General features: G+C 58.8%; 1 protein-coding gene across 1 annotated transcript; it reads left to right on the top strand.

Moving 5' to 3' along the window:
- Positions 1-2,282: 2,282 nt before the first annotated feature.
- CISH (cytokine inducible SH2 containing protein) lies at positions 2,283-7,684 on the top strand. Its single transcript, XM_016133114.2, has 3 exons — positions 2,283-2,607; positions 5,643-5,863; positions 6,101-7,684. The coding sequence occupies exons 1-3, from the start codon at positions 2,588-2,590 to the stop codon at positions 6,631-6,633; spliced, it is 774 nt and encodes a 257-aa protein (XP_015988600.1). The 5' UTR covers positions 2,283-2,587; the 3' UTR covers positions 6,634-7,684.
- The last annotated feature ends 7,702 nt before the right edge of the window (positions 7,685-15,386 follow it).

Raw genomic sequence — 15,386 nt, 5'->3', positions numbered from 1 at the left:
GTTACCCTGGGAGAATCCGTGGGTTTGGCCGGTGAAACCATGAGAGGAATTGCCGCTGGGTGGCAGTGTGAGACCAGCAGTCAGCAGGGGCGCAAGGCAGCTGCCAGGGCAGAAGAGGTAATCATGAGATGGTCAAAGGGACCCACAATACCTAGCACAGGCAGACACCTGGGACAAAACAGGGGCATGCCACTGTTCCCAGCACCAGCTGAGGTGCATAGTGCTGTCAAATTCACAAAGGATAGTTCGAGAGCAAAACCCGTGGGGCCCTTTAGTTTACACACAGAACTGCAAATCACGGACTTCTGTAGGGGACAATTTCAAGGAAACACCCATGATGCTCTGACAGGGAAGCTTCACTGAGGACCTTCCAGCTGGATCCTGAAGGATGCCTAGGAGTTGGCATGTTACGAGCACTTCAGAGGAAGTAGGGGAGAGGTTAGGGCCCTTGGCATCAACTCCCAACTCATCACCTGCTAGCTGTGAGATCTAGGGTACATCGTAACCTCCTCACCTGTAAAGAAGGGACACTAAGTAGCAGTTAGACAATAAAATGAGGCTGGAAATTGCTGAGAGTGCCTGGCACATAGTGAGTGCTCAGTAACGTAGTTATAGTTAGACGGAAGCGGGAGAGCCTCGGGGTAGAGAGCCTAGGATTTGGCCCCATAGAGACCCTCAGATCCTAGCACTGCTGCCTGGGAGCTGTGAAGCCGCTTGGTCTTTATAGCGATGGGGCAGTAGACAGTTCCTGCTGGAGCGACAGCACCTTACCCAGGGGCCCCAGGCGGAGCTCTCCCATCAAAGTGGGTGAGGAGGGCTCCATGCCTGCCACCTCCCAAGAAACCAGCTTCTTGCCTGCTCAGGAGGGGCTCACTGGGCTACACTGAAATTCAGCTTCCTTTCAGGACATTTACAGAGGAGTGGGTCCCCTAAAGTCATTTCTCTTCTTAACCAATTAGTTTTTCCTGTTTCACAGGGTTTTGCCCTACGTTTCACACCACCACCACCCCCGCCCCCAGTCAGAAAGCCTGGATACTGTCATTCAGGCCTCTGAACACTGCCAGGAGTCTGTCACCCCTGCCAGGGAACCTGAGCCTTCCTTCCTCCCACGGAACCTAGGGGAATACACTGGGCGGTGGTGGGGAGTGGACCCTGTCATTTCCCCAACTCTCTTTCCCTCCTTCTGGCCAGAGGGCTTGGAGGAGGTGCGTACAACCCCTGTCGTCTTTCAGGATAGATGCTCCTTGGTGGGTCCAGTGAACTGGGAGAAGGTGGAGAGGGTTGCAGGTAGGAGTGTGAGCTTATGATTCAGGGTTGGGATCAAACTCGGGCCCTGCTCTTTCCTAGCAAGGCATTTTGTTCCCTGGGACTCAGTCCTCTGCTCTGCATAATGGGGCAATACCAGCTGTTGAGGCTCCTCATGTACAGTAGCGAGTGTCCCTGCACTGTTCCTCTACTTTTATCACCCTACCTCGGTGTAACTCTGGTGTTTGGAGCTCCAGGTCTTGCTCCCGTATTTTTGGGAGCCCCACCAACCCAGAGACGCAGTAGACTGGCCTGTGGGGTCAGTCGAGGGCTGAAAGTCCCTGCCTGCCTCCCCAAGTCCGTAATCACTTCTTCCCTGATTAACGCACAGGCCAGGGCCAACGTGGGCTCAGACAGGATGGCCCCACCCGGCGTAAAGGGTTGGGATGTGTGCCTTTTCCTCCCAGTTCTTTCAGAGAAAATGTTCTCCCTGGCTGTGGTGGCCACAGGCTTGACTTCTGTGAACCTGCCCGGATACGGGCACCCCCTCCGCAACCCCTCTCCCCCCATATCCCTCTTCAAACCCCACCCCATGCCGCTCACCTCCCCACTACCCTACACAGTCAGGGGCTCCAAGTCCGGTCCACAGGGGGAGCTTGCACACCAGACAGACCGCCTTGGAGGCCCATAACCCCGCCCCTGAGCTGCCATCATTCTACAAAGAAATAAGGGAGCCTGTCCTCACGAAGTGGAGTGCCCGAAGGAAGTCTCGGCTCCGGTCGGTAGAGCCCCAGCCCCACCCTGGCCTTTTCCAAACTGGGTCTTTCCCTACTATTCTCCAAGTCACGTTCCACCCGGCTCGGTTACATCAGCCTCGGGTTCCTGCGCTGCAATTGGCCCACTCCGGCCGCTCGCCTCCGCCTCCTGCGCTGTGATTGGTCAGCGCGCGGGGCCCCGCCCCATTTTCCTGGAAAGTTCTTGGAAATCTGTCAAAGGTGTTTTCCTGCAGAGGCCCTCGGCCCCAGACGCCGGAGTCGACGCCCCGGCTCGCGCCCCTCCGCTGCTTGGCTGTACAGCCGGCGGTTCTAGGAAGACGTCGCTTCCGGGAAGGGCTGGGACACAGAGGACAAAAGATTAGGCAGCTCGCCCCGCCTCGCCCGCCCGGCCCGCCCCCCGCGCCCTCCCGGCCTGCCGGCGCCGCCGCCTCTCAGTTCCTGCCCGCCGTCCGTCCGTGCGCCCCGGTCGCCTGCCCTGTGAGCGCCGTCTGCGCCCACTGGCTCCCTCCAGCCGCCGCCGTCCGGCCGAGCCCCAGCTCCCGAGCTGCCGCTGCTGCTGCCGGGACATGGTCCTCTGCGTTCAGGGGTAAGCGCGACTCTCCGCCCCCGCCCAGCCTCCGCGCCCGGGACCCTGGAGAGTGCCGGCCTCGTGCTAGCTGCCGCTTATTGAGAGGGCTTGACGAGTAGGAGATGCCCGAGCGTGGAAGGACCTCTGGAGTGACAACAGGGGGTGGTGACAACACCGTCACCACCTCTGCTTGCTCTGTGGATAGGGAAACTGGGGTCAGCTGGCGACAGGACGAACACGGGGTGGGCTAAGCCTGGGTTCTGCCTGGGGCAGGTATAGGCCAGTGGCAGCGCGACCTCCAAGACACGGCTCATCTGCCCAGACCCTCTATGGGACCAGAGCGCTCTACTCTAGCCTGCCGGCCCTGGGCCTGCTGGTGACCTTGAGCCAGACCCTGCCCCTCTTTGTCCTGTCCTCTCTCTCCTGCCACAGGCTAGCAATTAGGAACTTCTTGGGCTGGGAACCAGTCTGAGACCCTTGCCTCTCCTTAGACTGGTATCTGCTGACCAGCAGCTCCTGGGAGAGCCTAGTTTGGCCTGGTCCTGCCTGGGCCACCCCCACGAGTGCCTCCCTCACCCCTCCTCTCAGCGCAGTCTGGGATCTTGCCTCCCTTCTCCAAGTTTCCCAAAGACTTGCAGGGGAGGGAGGGGTGGCTGATAAGACAGAGGCTTGGCCTCCTCTGAACATTCTTGGCACATTCCTTCAGCCGAGAGCCTCAGCCTCGCCTTCGACCAAGGGTTCTGACACTCTCCAGACTTATCTGACAGGAGCTCAGAAAGCCCCAGGGAAAGCTGGGTGGCCCCGTGGCTACTGCGATCACAACTGGGTGACACCGAGTGAGGAAGGGTGGAAGGTGGGGTGAGGCTGAAGTGCCGCGTGCCCTTTGCTCTGAGCGATCCTGTTTCCAGGGAGGACACCTGGAGGTGTTGGGAAGACTGTCCCGTACTTCCTTCCCCCTGATCGTCTCCAGCATCTCCATTACTCGCTCTGAATCCTGGGACTCCCGAATCCCTCACCGCCCTCTCACTACTGCCTTGATCCTCAGACCCCACCCCCAGTTCTGGGGTCACATACCCTCTTTCACTTTGCTCCAGCTGAACCTCAGGGCCAGTGGTAGATGTCAGGGAGCAAAATTTTAAGACCTACACACACACACAGCCACAGAGAGCTCGTGCCCTCCTGGGGTAGGGGCAGGGGTCCCCCACCGTAGGTTTGGGGTGCCGGCTTTGCCGAGGGGTTCCACCCTCAGGGCTGAGTTTGGCCCACTGCCACGTGTTCCCAGATGGGACTCACAGGCTGGACCTCACGGCAGGCACACACACGTACAGGCCACCCACAGCTGGGACGCGCCAGCCACCGCCTCCGCCGTGGATGACACAGCCATGGACACACCCCTCCCCAGAAACGCAGTCACTCACCAGGAGCTCGTGCGGCCTGACACGGCCATTCGCACACGCAGACACCGTATCAGCCCCAGAGGTGCCCGTACCCACATGGGCCCTGCCAAGTCGTCTAGACATGGCCACCCCCAGGGGCCTGGCTGGCCAACTCCCTACCACGCTGGAAGGTTCCTAGACCTGAGTTGAGCTCTGAGGCCCAGCAATCACGTCACCAGCCATTTCCTTGGAATTCGATGCCTGGCTCCCTGGGTGAGATCCCAGAGCCCCCATAGTACAGCTAGAGCAGGTATGGAAAAGTAGGCTGTGCTGTGCCAGGGTCTTGTGGCCGCTTCTGCTCATGAAAGGTCATGGGCCTGATGTGTTAAAATCTTCTGAGCCCTTGCTCCCGGCTCCTGTCCCCACCTCTTCCTGCCTCAGGAGCAGTACCTGACGCTGTACCCATGCTGTCGTCTCTGCCTGGAGTGCCTTCCCCACTAGCCCTTCCTCTGGCCTGACAGACTTGGTTCAGGAGCAGGGATGCCCCCATGACATCCTTTGCTTTAGTGATTGAGTTATAAGTTCTCCTTGAGGGCTGGGCCCTTCGTTTCACATCTTGGTGTCCTGAGGCCCAGAAGGGGACCAAACCCAGAGCTGAGGCCTAAGGATGTATTTCGTAAGGAGCAAGGGATGACCAGCCGTCCCTTCCTTGGGAACCAGGGCCACATCCCTTGCTCCCAGGAAGCCCAGGATTACCCTGCTGAGCGGGCTTCCCCTGGTAAGACGCTAAGGCTTGGACCGGGGCCTGCTTAGCAGCCCGACTCCAGCCAGCTGAGAACGTGGTGTGGCCAAAGCCCTCGTCTGGGTCAGTAGCCCCCTCGTTGTGGTGGGGAAGCAGTCCCAGTGAAAAACAAGGTTTGCGTAAGATTGTAGAGTCCACCAGGGCTGGTCTGCAGGCTGGAGTCTGGAATGCGGGATGAGCACCCTGCCCTCTGGCAGGAGCTCATATTTATGGGAGGTGGGACTCGCCAGTCCCTTTAGAGGCCACTGTTCACCCCAGACGCTCAGCTGGGAGGAGTGGAGTGCATGATGCGTGGCTTACCTGTTTAAGCCCCGCCCAGCGTGGACCTAGGACCCCCAGCAGACACTCCTATTGTAGGGGAGGTAGCACGTGAACTCAGGTCTCCTACCACAATCTTGGGCCTCTCTGGAGGACCCCACGCAGGCCCATTGTATTGCTCAGCCAGGACCAGAGCCACTTAATCACCCTACCTCAGCCAGGAGGGCACCGAGGTGAGGCTTCTTCGCACTGGATCCTTTCAGTGTGGAGGGGTCACCAGCTGACCACTGTGAGCTAGAAATGCCTTTGGAGAGTGATCTGTGGTTTTGGTTGGTGCAAAATAGAGAGATCGCTTATTATTTCATGAATGCAGGAGGATGGAGAAGTCCCTTTCAAAAGAGAACCCGCACGTGGGGAAAGCAATCCAGGGGACTCCTGTGATGGCAGCGGGAGGTGGGGTGTCGAACTCACTGAGCCCGTGGGTAGGCAGAGGGGAAGCTAAGGCTCATAGTGAGATGGGCTGGCCAGAGGTCATGTAGCAAGTGAGGGGCGCAGGGGGGTATCGGAAATGGGGACAGCACAGGGTCTCCACTCACCGCCAGCCCACTCCCTTCTAGACCTTGTCCTTTGCTGGCTGTGGAGTGGATTGAGCGGCGGCCCCTGCGGGCCCAGCCCCTGGAGCTGCCTGAGCCAGCAATGCAGCCTTTGCCTGCTGGGGCCTTCCTGGAGGAAGTGGCAGAGGAGACCCTGGCCCAGACAGAGAGTGAGCCCAAGGTGCTGGACCCAGAGGAGGATCTGCTGTGCATAGCTAAGACCTTCTCCTACCTTCGCGAATCTGGTGAGTCTGAGGACGGGGGCAGGCCTTGTCCCGGGAAGTCAGAGGGGAAAGCTTCGCCCTGCCTGTTCAGTCTGATTTGGGAGGCATGGCCCTGCCCAGGAGAGTCTGATAGGAGAGGTACAGCGCTCCCCAGGGAAGTGTGACGGGGGAGGGGCAGAGCCCTGCCTTACCCCGGATTGGTGCCTCCAGCTAATTTCCACTGTGACCGTCCTCTCGGTCCCCTCTCCACTTTCCTAGGCTGGTACTGGGGTTCCATTACGGCCAGCGAGGCCCGGCAGCACCTGCAGAAGATGCCAGAGGGCACATTTCTAGTGCGGGACAGCACCCACCCCAGCTACCTGTTCACGCTGTCTGTCAAAACCACCCGAGGCCCCACCAACGTGCGCATCGAGTACGCCGACTCCAGCTTCCGCCTGGACTCCAACTGCCTGTCCAGGCCGCGCATCCTGGCCTTCCCGGATGTGGTCAGCCTGGTGCAGCACTACGTGGCTTCCTGTGCTGCCGACACCCGGAGTGACAACCTTGACGCTGCACCCACTCCGGCCCTGCCCGTCCCCAAGGAAGATGCACCTGGTGACCCAGCGCTGCCTGCCCCTGCGGCCACCGCCGTGCACCTGAAACTGGTCCAGCCCTTCGTGCGCAGGAGCAGCGCCCGCAGCCTGCAGCACCTGTGCCGCCTGGTCATCAACCGCCTGGTGGCCGACGCGGACTGCCTGCCGCTGCCCCGGCGCATGGCCGACTACCTCCGACAGTACCCCTTTCAGCTCTGACCCGGCCAGGCATCCTCCTCGCCTCTCCCAGCCATCCCCTGGAGAGGACACCGGCCCCAGCTGGACTTGGGCTCTCACTGTCCTCCTCCAGGCATCCTGGTGCCTGCGTGCATCTGGCAGCTGGACCAGGAGGAGTGAGCAGGAGCAAGGCCGGGGGGCGTCACACAACTTAGAGGTCACGCCCGCTGCTCCCCTGTGGCTCCATTGCTGTGAGCCACATGTCAGAAGAGAGGGAGCCAGGCAGGACCTCATCGCACCCTATGGGCTGGGCCCAGGCTCACTCGCCTGCTGCGGCCTCCCGAACGGCGTAGACTTTGCCAGCCCTGGTTTCCCAGTTCGCAGGATGGGGCGGGCCCCCTCCTTCCAGCCCGCCTTTCTCAGGAAGGATGACGGCCTGAGGAACTGCGGCTGACAGTGACAGTCCCCTGGCAGGGGAGCAGGCCGGGCTGGGGACTGCACAATTACACAGTATTTATTTTATTTATTCTCCTCGGGTCTCAGAGTGAGCCAACCCCACCCCTCCGCCCTGAGCCCTGTGCGCCAGAGACACCGGCTCCGCCCCAGCTTCCCTGCTCCTCCCTGCAGACAGCTCCGTCCTGAGACAGGTTGCTGGACCCACAGCAGGTGTGGCTGTCCCAGCGCTGACCCCTCGATGTGTGAATGTGTTCACCCTCTTCTGCCCCAGCCCTGTTTTGGGAGGGTGAACACATGGACAGGAAAATGGAGCCAAAGTGTCAGCGCCCAGCAGAGCCCGCCGCTCGCCCTCCGCAGGGCAGAGCCCGGCCACACAGAGCTGGTCTCTCTGGGGCGCGGGCCTGCTCGAGTGCACGTGCCGGCTGAGCAGGGCATGCAAGGGCTGCTGCCGGCCCTGCCGGGTCTGCTTCCTGCCCGGGAAGATGCCCGCCATGAGAAAGGAAAAGAAATACACATCTGATAAGATTTTATAAAATAATTATTGTAACCAAAAAAAAAAAAAAATGCAGTTTGGTAGTCCTTTTTCTTCCACTGATTTTCCTGTAATGACATTAAAATCATATCTTTTATTTGTGGAGCCTTGAGTGGGTCCTCTTGAGTTCTGTAAATAGTTTGTCCCCTTTGATCTTATTATTTTATTATCATTTTACATCTGGGTCAGCAGAGGCCTGGGGGCCTGATGTGGCTGAGCAGGCCCTGCCAGGGAACCCACTGAAGAGCAGAGGGGTCAAGGAACAGCCTTTCTCCTCTCAGTTCCCCTTAGAGGACGGGAGGCAAGAGGTAAAGGCCAGCTAGACTGCCTACAGGGTCGCTGCCCAGGCCACTGCCTGTCAGGTCGGGGGCAGCGGCAGAGGAGCACCAAACCTGAGACAGGTATAAACAGGAGATGCCAATAAAAGATTAGAAGTGGAGAATTCTGGGAGGATGGATGCTATGGGCCACTCCTGGGGCAGCATCTTCTGAGATGAGGAGGTCAACAGTCAGAGAAGTCGAGGCCAGTCACCTGGGGGGGAAGGCACAGGATGTGACTGGGAAGCTCGACCATGGGGAGGCCCGGCTAGGGCTCATTCTGTTCAGTGGGGCCAAACGGTTGAGTTGGGGACCATGGCAAGTAAGCCAGCAGGGTCTGGCCTGAGATGGGGGCTTGTGGAGTTCTGGCCTAGGCTGGTCGGGATTGGGGGGGTCCTCTCCTCTCACTTTGGGTCCTGCATATCAGAAGTGGGTGGAAGAGCGATTAAAATGGAAACGCTGATAGCCTGACTGGACCACTTCGGCCCCTGGAATCCCACTACGTCCTGAGACTTTCTGCATCTTTACTCAAATACCTCACAGAAAAGCTCCTCAGAACCTCATTCCTAGCCTTCTTAGTTTAGAAGTCGTTTTAGCTTCCTGTTTTCTTAGCCTTTAGACGATTAGAAGTTGCAGGTTAGACAAGGCATTGGCAGATTGACAGCAGGAAGGTGTGAGGCCTCACACATTGATGACAAGTTTAAAAAGCAAGAACTCTGGAGGCCCAGGACCTTAGTTGATATTAGGTGAGCATGAGCCGGAGGTGGGTGAGGGCTCTTTGCTAGGAGTGGTGCCCGGGCCCGGGCGTCTAGCCTCAACCTCTCTGCCACTGGCTGCAAGGCCTGAGGGCACCCCTCGTCCAGGTCATGATGCTCCTGCCAGGGACGCCTACAGTTCCTCATTGCTTCAGCCTGGCTCTTAGCCCCTTTCTGACTCCCAGAATGCCTGAGGTGACTGTTCTGTCTGCTCCCGGATATGAGTCAGCCAGTGGGAAGGCAGAGGACATGGAGGGGCCAAAGGCAGGCTGTCCCCACCTGGTGCTACGGCCTGGACAGAAAGCTTCGTGGCCAGAGAGTCAAGAAACTTCATTGTCCACAAAGGGGAGACATCTCGGGGTGCCCGATAGGTGCTGGTAATGGACAAGGGCCTTGTACCTCATGTAGTGCTCACCATACCCCTGGGAGTGGATCTAAATACTACCCATACTCCACAGATGAGGAAACTGAGTCCCAGAGGGGCAAGGGGCAGACTGAAGAAGTGAGGCTCAGAGCAGGGCTAGCCCCTAGGGGTCCCGACTTCCTATCTGCCCCTGGACGGCCACATAAAACGGTGAGGACAGGCAGCTGGGTTGGCAGCTTTTAGGCAAGTTGCTCTTGGATGTGGGTTTTTTTCCTCCAAGTCTCTGCCTGCTCAGGTCTCTGGAGCCACCGGCCCGGCCTGCAGGGTCTTCTCTTTCTCTCCCTTGCCTCAACTCAAGCCAGGGTCCAGCTCTTGCGTGGGGAGGGTCTGCCAGCTACTTGTGACCACCAGTATTTTTCTGCTTGGATCTTATTTTCACGATTCCCTGCGGGGGAAGTGAGCGGTGCCTGCCCAGAACGGGGACAGTGGGCAGCATGTCATTAGGTCCCAGACACTGAAAATCCTCTGGTCAATGAGTCACCCTGGGTGGTCCTGGGCTAGTAAGAGGGGAGCGCTCTGCCAGCACCCGCCGGGGAGAAAGAGAAGAGCCATCCAGCAGGTGCACGGGACCCACGCAGCACATAGTGGCTGATGGTGACCCTATAGTGATTGAGTCCTTTACCAGCTCACATGCTGCTTGGCCTCCTGCCCCCAAGCCCCGTGGGACAGAGCAGGGAACAAGATGGACATGGTGCCATCTTTAGGAGGTTCATGGCTGGTGGGTGAGAGATAATATACGAGAGAACAAATGGGCACTCGGGACAAATGTGAGTAAACAGAGCAAAGCAGAGGACGGGGTAGAGAGCGGCTTTCGGGGAGCGGGCGCTGCTGCAGGCGGGAGGGCCAGGGAGGGCTCCGGAGCGGGGGGCGGGGGGGGCCTGATCCTGGACGGCGAGCGAAGAGCAGGAGCTGGCTATGCCGACGACTTAGCGCAAGGACATGGCAGGTGGCAAGGACCACGAGGGCCGTGGTGCTGAGTCAGGAACAAACTCGGTGTGATAGGAACGGTGAGTCTAGAACGGCCGCCCAGGGCTGGAGGTCGGGTCGTGGGGCACGTGGTGTGGTGGGGGCCTCTTCAGAGTCTAGCGGGGCAATGCTCTGACACAACGTTCATGTCTAAGGGTGGGCCTGTCACCCGGGCGGGAATGGCCCCGCGGCGCCTGAGGACGGGAGACCAGAGGAGGTCGAGGGGTGTGGGACAGGCAGGGTGGGATGGGTGGGAGCGGGAGGAGGCGAGGGCTGAACTTGGTGAGCCTGGGCGGGTTCGTGCTCCGTGGAGTTCCCAGGGCAGCCCCGCACAGCGGCAGAGGTTTGTCCCCACTGACAGCTGAGAAGGTAAGACTCAGAGAGAAGTGGTGGCTTTTTTGGGGTCACTCTGCTTGTAAGAGGCAGAGCCAGGGCTCAAACTCTGACTCGAGAGCTTGTGTATGTACCCACTGCTCTGTTCTGCCTTCCCAGGGGATAGCAAGCTAAAGCCTTGGCATTCACAAGGTGCTGAGGGCATGTAGACGAAGTGGGGAGATTCAGGAGGGCTTCCTGGAGGAGGGGGTAGGGGCTGGGGCTGGAGGCTGGGCCCTGGACGATTCTGCCAGGCCATGGGGAGGTGGGTTTTGGAGATTGATCCTGTGCGGTGTGCCTCCCTGGACTCACAACACCCTTCTGGAACAATTTTGGGGACAGATCTTGCTGGGATGCTTTACTATGTTTACTGAGTGTCTTAACACCCCCTAGATGATCGTGGGGCCCCAGCACCTGGGCCTGGCTTTTTCTCTGCCAACTGAGCAAATCTTGCTGGGCCAAGGCTGAATCCAGGTGCGAATGGGGCTGGAGGCATGGCCAGGCTGGCTGCACTTGGAAGTGAGTCCCCCCCGCCCAGCCCCGCACAGCCACACAGTGAAGCAGAGGGGCCAGGGCCCTGAACAGGCCTGAAAGAAGGCAGGAGGCTTCCGAGGCCCTCCCAGGGGCCCTCTTCCTCAGGGAGAAGCGAAGCCAGTGCAGGCCTGAGCAGGGCTTTCGCTCCAACCTGTTAGACCAGTTTCAGTATAAATCGGGTTGGAGCTTTGCCAGAAATTCGGCTATGAATGTGTCCTCCCCACCCCTGACTGCGGGGTATGGGGCCAGCCGCAGAGCCAGCCACCTAAGAGGCCACTCCGGTGGTCACTCTGGGCCAGCAGGCTGGGGTCCCGAGTTTGAGACTTGAGACAGAGGAGGCCCCTGGAACTTTCACCCTCCTAACTCATCCCCACGCCCTGATTTCACCCCAGCTTCCCCTCAAGTCTGGACTGAGTGCTGTGCACTTGCTTCTGGGACTTTCCCTCAGTCTTACTCGGAGACTGACAGCACTTCTTTCAGAGGAAACATGGGGAGCCCAAGGGGATTTTGAGGAGGTGCTAAGGAAAGCCTGATAAATTTCAACGCGTCAGCTTTTGCAACTGTCATTGTTACTAATCCTTGTCTGTTTGTTTCAAGCCCATTTGAGAGGGGGGCTGGGCAGGTATTGATGTCCCCTGAGGTCCCCACGGGGGCTGCAAGGCAGCTGGGCTGGAGATCCTAACCCCATCAGCTCTGCGGCTTTCTCCAAGCCCAGCTCTCCAGCCTCAGGCATCATTCGCCATCCACAGTCTTGGGTTCTAGTCCCAGCGAACAGACTCTTTGGATTGGTCTCTGTGTTGGGTGAAGGCGAGTCCAACCCAACCTTCTAGCAACTTCTTTCCCAGCTCCAGTAGAGACTAGGCCATCCGCTACCCTCGCCCCAGACCCAGGGATGGGTCTCCGTCAGGCCGGTTACCTGCCCAGCCCTCAGTGGTCCGTGCCCTCCAGGGTGAGGTACTGCTGAGGGAGGTGAGCTGGACAAGTGCCCCAGGACTGTCCCATCTCAAAGATGAAAACCGGAGACCCAGAGGGGCAACGTCGCTTGTCCATAGCCACCCGAGGAAGAAGAGGGCATAGGAGGTTTGAATGCCAGGCCAGAGAGCTTGTCCCCCTCGCCCCAGAACTCATGACCCGGACTCCGCTCCCTCAGAGACAGAGAGAGAGAGACACTGAGAGGGACCCAGAGAGACTGAGAGCGAAGGCGGCGAGAGGGACCCGAGTGTTCCACGCGGGGAAGTAAATCTATATATCATGTTTTAGTCCCTGTGAGTTACGGCTTGACGACTTTGTTTGCCTCTCTCCTTTGATGCGCACACACCGTGAGGAAGGGAAGCGTTTGCAGCGTGAAAGGCCGGGCGGCGGCAGCCAGCCTTTAATCCTTAGGTTCACCCAGGTTTTAGCCACAGGACATGAAAGGACTTTATTGTGTGGGTGTGGAGGGCAGCCATTCAGACTCTGTTTTCCCTCCCCAGTGCGGGAAATGGGTTGTCAGCAATCCCAGCGGAAATTTGCTTCAGTTCCGCAGGTGCCCTCGCGGCTCTGGCCCTGCCGCAGAGCCGGTCAGCATGTCGCGGCCTCCGAACGCAGCTCGACCCGCCGTTTTGATCCTCTCGCCTCCTCCGCACATTTGCCCCTCCCGAGCTGCCCTCCTGCAGCTCCCATGGCTGCCGTGCCCAGATCTAGCCTTACTGTCACTCGCCCACCTGGCTGGACCATCCCGATGGCCTCCTCGTCGACCCTACCACCATCTCCGGAGCCGGGTGCCTACGAAGCCAGCCCCGCCCCGCCTTTCCCTCTTAGCGATGTCCACAGGCTTCTCCCATATCTTGCCAATGCCTCACCCCAGGCTCCAGGATATGACTTTCCAAACTGCCAAACCATTCCATTCTGCTTCCCTCCACACAGTCCATCATGCTGCGTCATTCACCCTAAAATGTCATTCTACCTCAGTTCTGGCAGGATAAATTCTTACTCACTCTTCAAAGCCCAACTCAAATGTTCCTTTTCTGAGACGCCTTCCCTAACATTCCCAGCCTTTATTCATGCCTGCTTTAGGTACCCCACTGCATCCTGGGGATCACCCTGGAGCCTGAGTTCCCCCAGGTCTCTCCAGCCTGGGGAGGAACTCTCTCTCTCTGTCTCTCTGTCTCTCTGTCTCTCTGTCTCTCTGTCTCTCTCTCTTTCTCTCTCTCTCTCTCTCTCTCTCTCTCTCTCACACACACACACACACACACACACACACACACCATGCTTCCCATGAAAATCCCCTGAGGATGTCTTTAAAGAGGCAAATCAGACAAAAGAGAAGAACACAGACAGTGTTCAAAGCTCAGCCCCTCCAAAATCTCTCCGGAGCTTCAGGCAAATAGCTCAATCTCTTGGAACCTCAGTTTCCCCATCTGTCTAACTGTCTAAGAAATAGGAGTAGAGCCCTGGCCACAGGGTGGTTGGAAAACAGTGGGCCTGGCTTTGGGGGATACATAGTGAGTGGGAGCTGATGCTCACGTATCACATGTGCCCAAAGCTTTATGCACAACGGAAAGACAGTTGCTTCCATGAACCAGACCTGGCTGAGTACAAGAGGTAGCCTCTGAGCACTGAGGGAACTTGGGACCGCCATGACTCCTCCAGGCAGCCCTCCAGGACTGTTCTACCACTCTGTTCCCACTAGTGAGACCCGCACTCCAATGGTGTGGCTGGAGCGAGCGTGGCACCCAGCAAATGTGCCCAGGCAGAGCCCTGTTCAGGGACTTTCCCCACACCCAGCACCAGGAGCCACACTAGGCCTTTCTTGTCACCAGAGCTGGGCTCCTCCCTGAGAGGTGAGGATTTCACTCAGTCTGGGTTGGGCCAAAGCTTTGTTCTTAAAAGTTCCTCTGGCCCACGGCCTTCTCCCAAGAAGTACTTCACTGCTCCCCACCCCCAGCAGTCTGGCTTTTGAGCAATAGCACTGTGCGTGTGTGTATGTGTGTTTGTGTGTTGACCTTTGCACTTGGCAAATATTCCTTTGTTTTTCTCAGCTCCTTCGGGTGAACGGCCATGGTTGGAGGAGCCGTTAGGGGAGCAGGTTCTCAGGAAACCTTTTCTCCAAAGCCCCAGGGAGGTGAAGCCCAAATAAACACCAGAAAGCAAAGGCTCCTCCAGAGGAGATGGGTTAGCGGGACAGCCAGGGGTGTAGGTAAGAGACAGGGGCGCCTCCGTGCAGAGAACGCTCTTCCCCCGTCATGAGCAGCTGATGGGGCTGGCCCTAGGCGTGCTGGCCAGGTCGGCATTGTCGGCCTGGCATCCAGTAGGCAGGCTGAGCTTAAGCGGGCAAAGGAGGTGACCTGGGCAGGCGGCTTTATCTCCCGGAGCCATGTCAGTCTCAAAATAGACCAGAAAGTCCTGGCCGTGCTGTCCGTGCCATCAGCCCCCTCTCTCCCCACCCTAGAGACGCCCAGACTGGTCTCCACGGCCCTTGACCTTTTCACTCAGAGCCAGCAGGTGCCTGATCGGGGACTGTGACCTTTGGAGGCTGTAGGACCCCCTCTCGGCACCTTGACGATCACCCCCTTTTTCCTCTGGGTCTCAGTCGGCAAACTCAGTGTGGGCCCGCTAGGCCTCAGGAGATCCCTGGGCCTCGCAGAGAGCAGAGGCGGCTTGGCGCAGGCGCCCTGCCCCCACCCCAGTGAGGTGTTTTCGCTAGAATCGCAGCAGCTGTGGCTGGAGGCCTCTTCCCAGGAAGAAAGAGCTGAGCGCCTCTTCCAAGAACTCTGAGGAGGCAAGGGAGGGGCAAGCGGGGGAGTTAATTTTAAACCAAACAGCCTTCAACGCTTCGCAGGAACTGATTGCTCAACGTGATCTGGCATGTCCCAGGCGGGTGGGCAGGCCTGGTGCCAGCTCAGAGGTGGTGTGGGTGGAGGATACGCCCCAGAGGGGGAGGCCCGGTGACCTTGAGGGAAGTTGGGCCCTGTCCTTGCCCACGAATCAGGGCTTGTCACCCCCGACCCCCACCAACCTGTCCCAACTTCCTCTGTCTTAACCAGGCAGTGTAAAATTACAACAGGATTAATAATATAAGTGCCACGCCCTTCCAAGGGCTCCCAGCCTGACCGTCCCCCCTTCCCTGCTCAGAACCTGCCTCTCCTGTCCCCGGGCCTGTCCCTCTGGAGGTTATCTGATGAAGTGCTGCTCAGAGGCCGGAATGGAGCCTGTGCTGTTAGCCTGTGGGGTGGGACCCTGGGGTGCCAGGGTAGTAGGGGTGGGGGGAGATGGAGAGGGAGCGCAGCAAGCTGGTGGAAGTTCTGGGCCCACGGAGCGAGCCTCCTGTGTGTTTGGGGAGACTCAGCCGGGCTCACTGGGCCCGCCTCCACAGCCGACAGGGAGTCAGAGTATCCTGACACACACTAACCTCCTGCCCTGCACCCAGGGTGGCCGCCCCCTCCTGGCTGACAGCCTGA

The sequence above is a fragment of the Rousettus aegyptiacus genome, unplaced genomic scaffold (assembly GCF_014176215.1).
Source record: "Rousettus aegyptiacus isolate mRouAeg1 unplaced genomic scaffold, mRouAeg1.p scaffold_m13_p_4, whole genome shotgun sequence".
Classification (NCBI taxonomy): Eukaryota; Metazoa; Chordata; class Mammalia; order Chiroptera; family Pteropodidae; genus Rousettus; species Rousettus aegyptiacus.
Note: the sequence above shows the minus strand (reverse complement) of the source record. Positions and strands in the feature narration are given on the sequence as shown.

Excerpts from the sequence above, each read along its gene's own strand:
- CISH (XM_016133114.2), top strand. The coding sequence starts at position 2,588 with ATGGTCCTCTGCGTTCAGGG. Across the intron at positions 2,608-5,642 it reads ATGGTCCTCTGCGTTCAGGG|ACCTTGTCCTTTGCTGGCTG; the intron begins GTAAGCGCGACT and ends ACTCCCTTCTAG. Across the intron at positions 5,864-6,100 it reads CTCCTACCTTCGCGAATCTG|GCTGGTACTGGGGTTCCATT; the intron begins GTGAGTCTGAGG and ends CCACTTTCCTAG.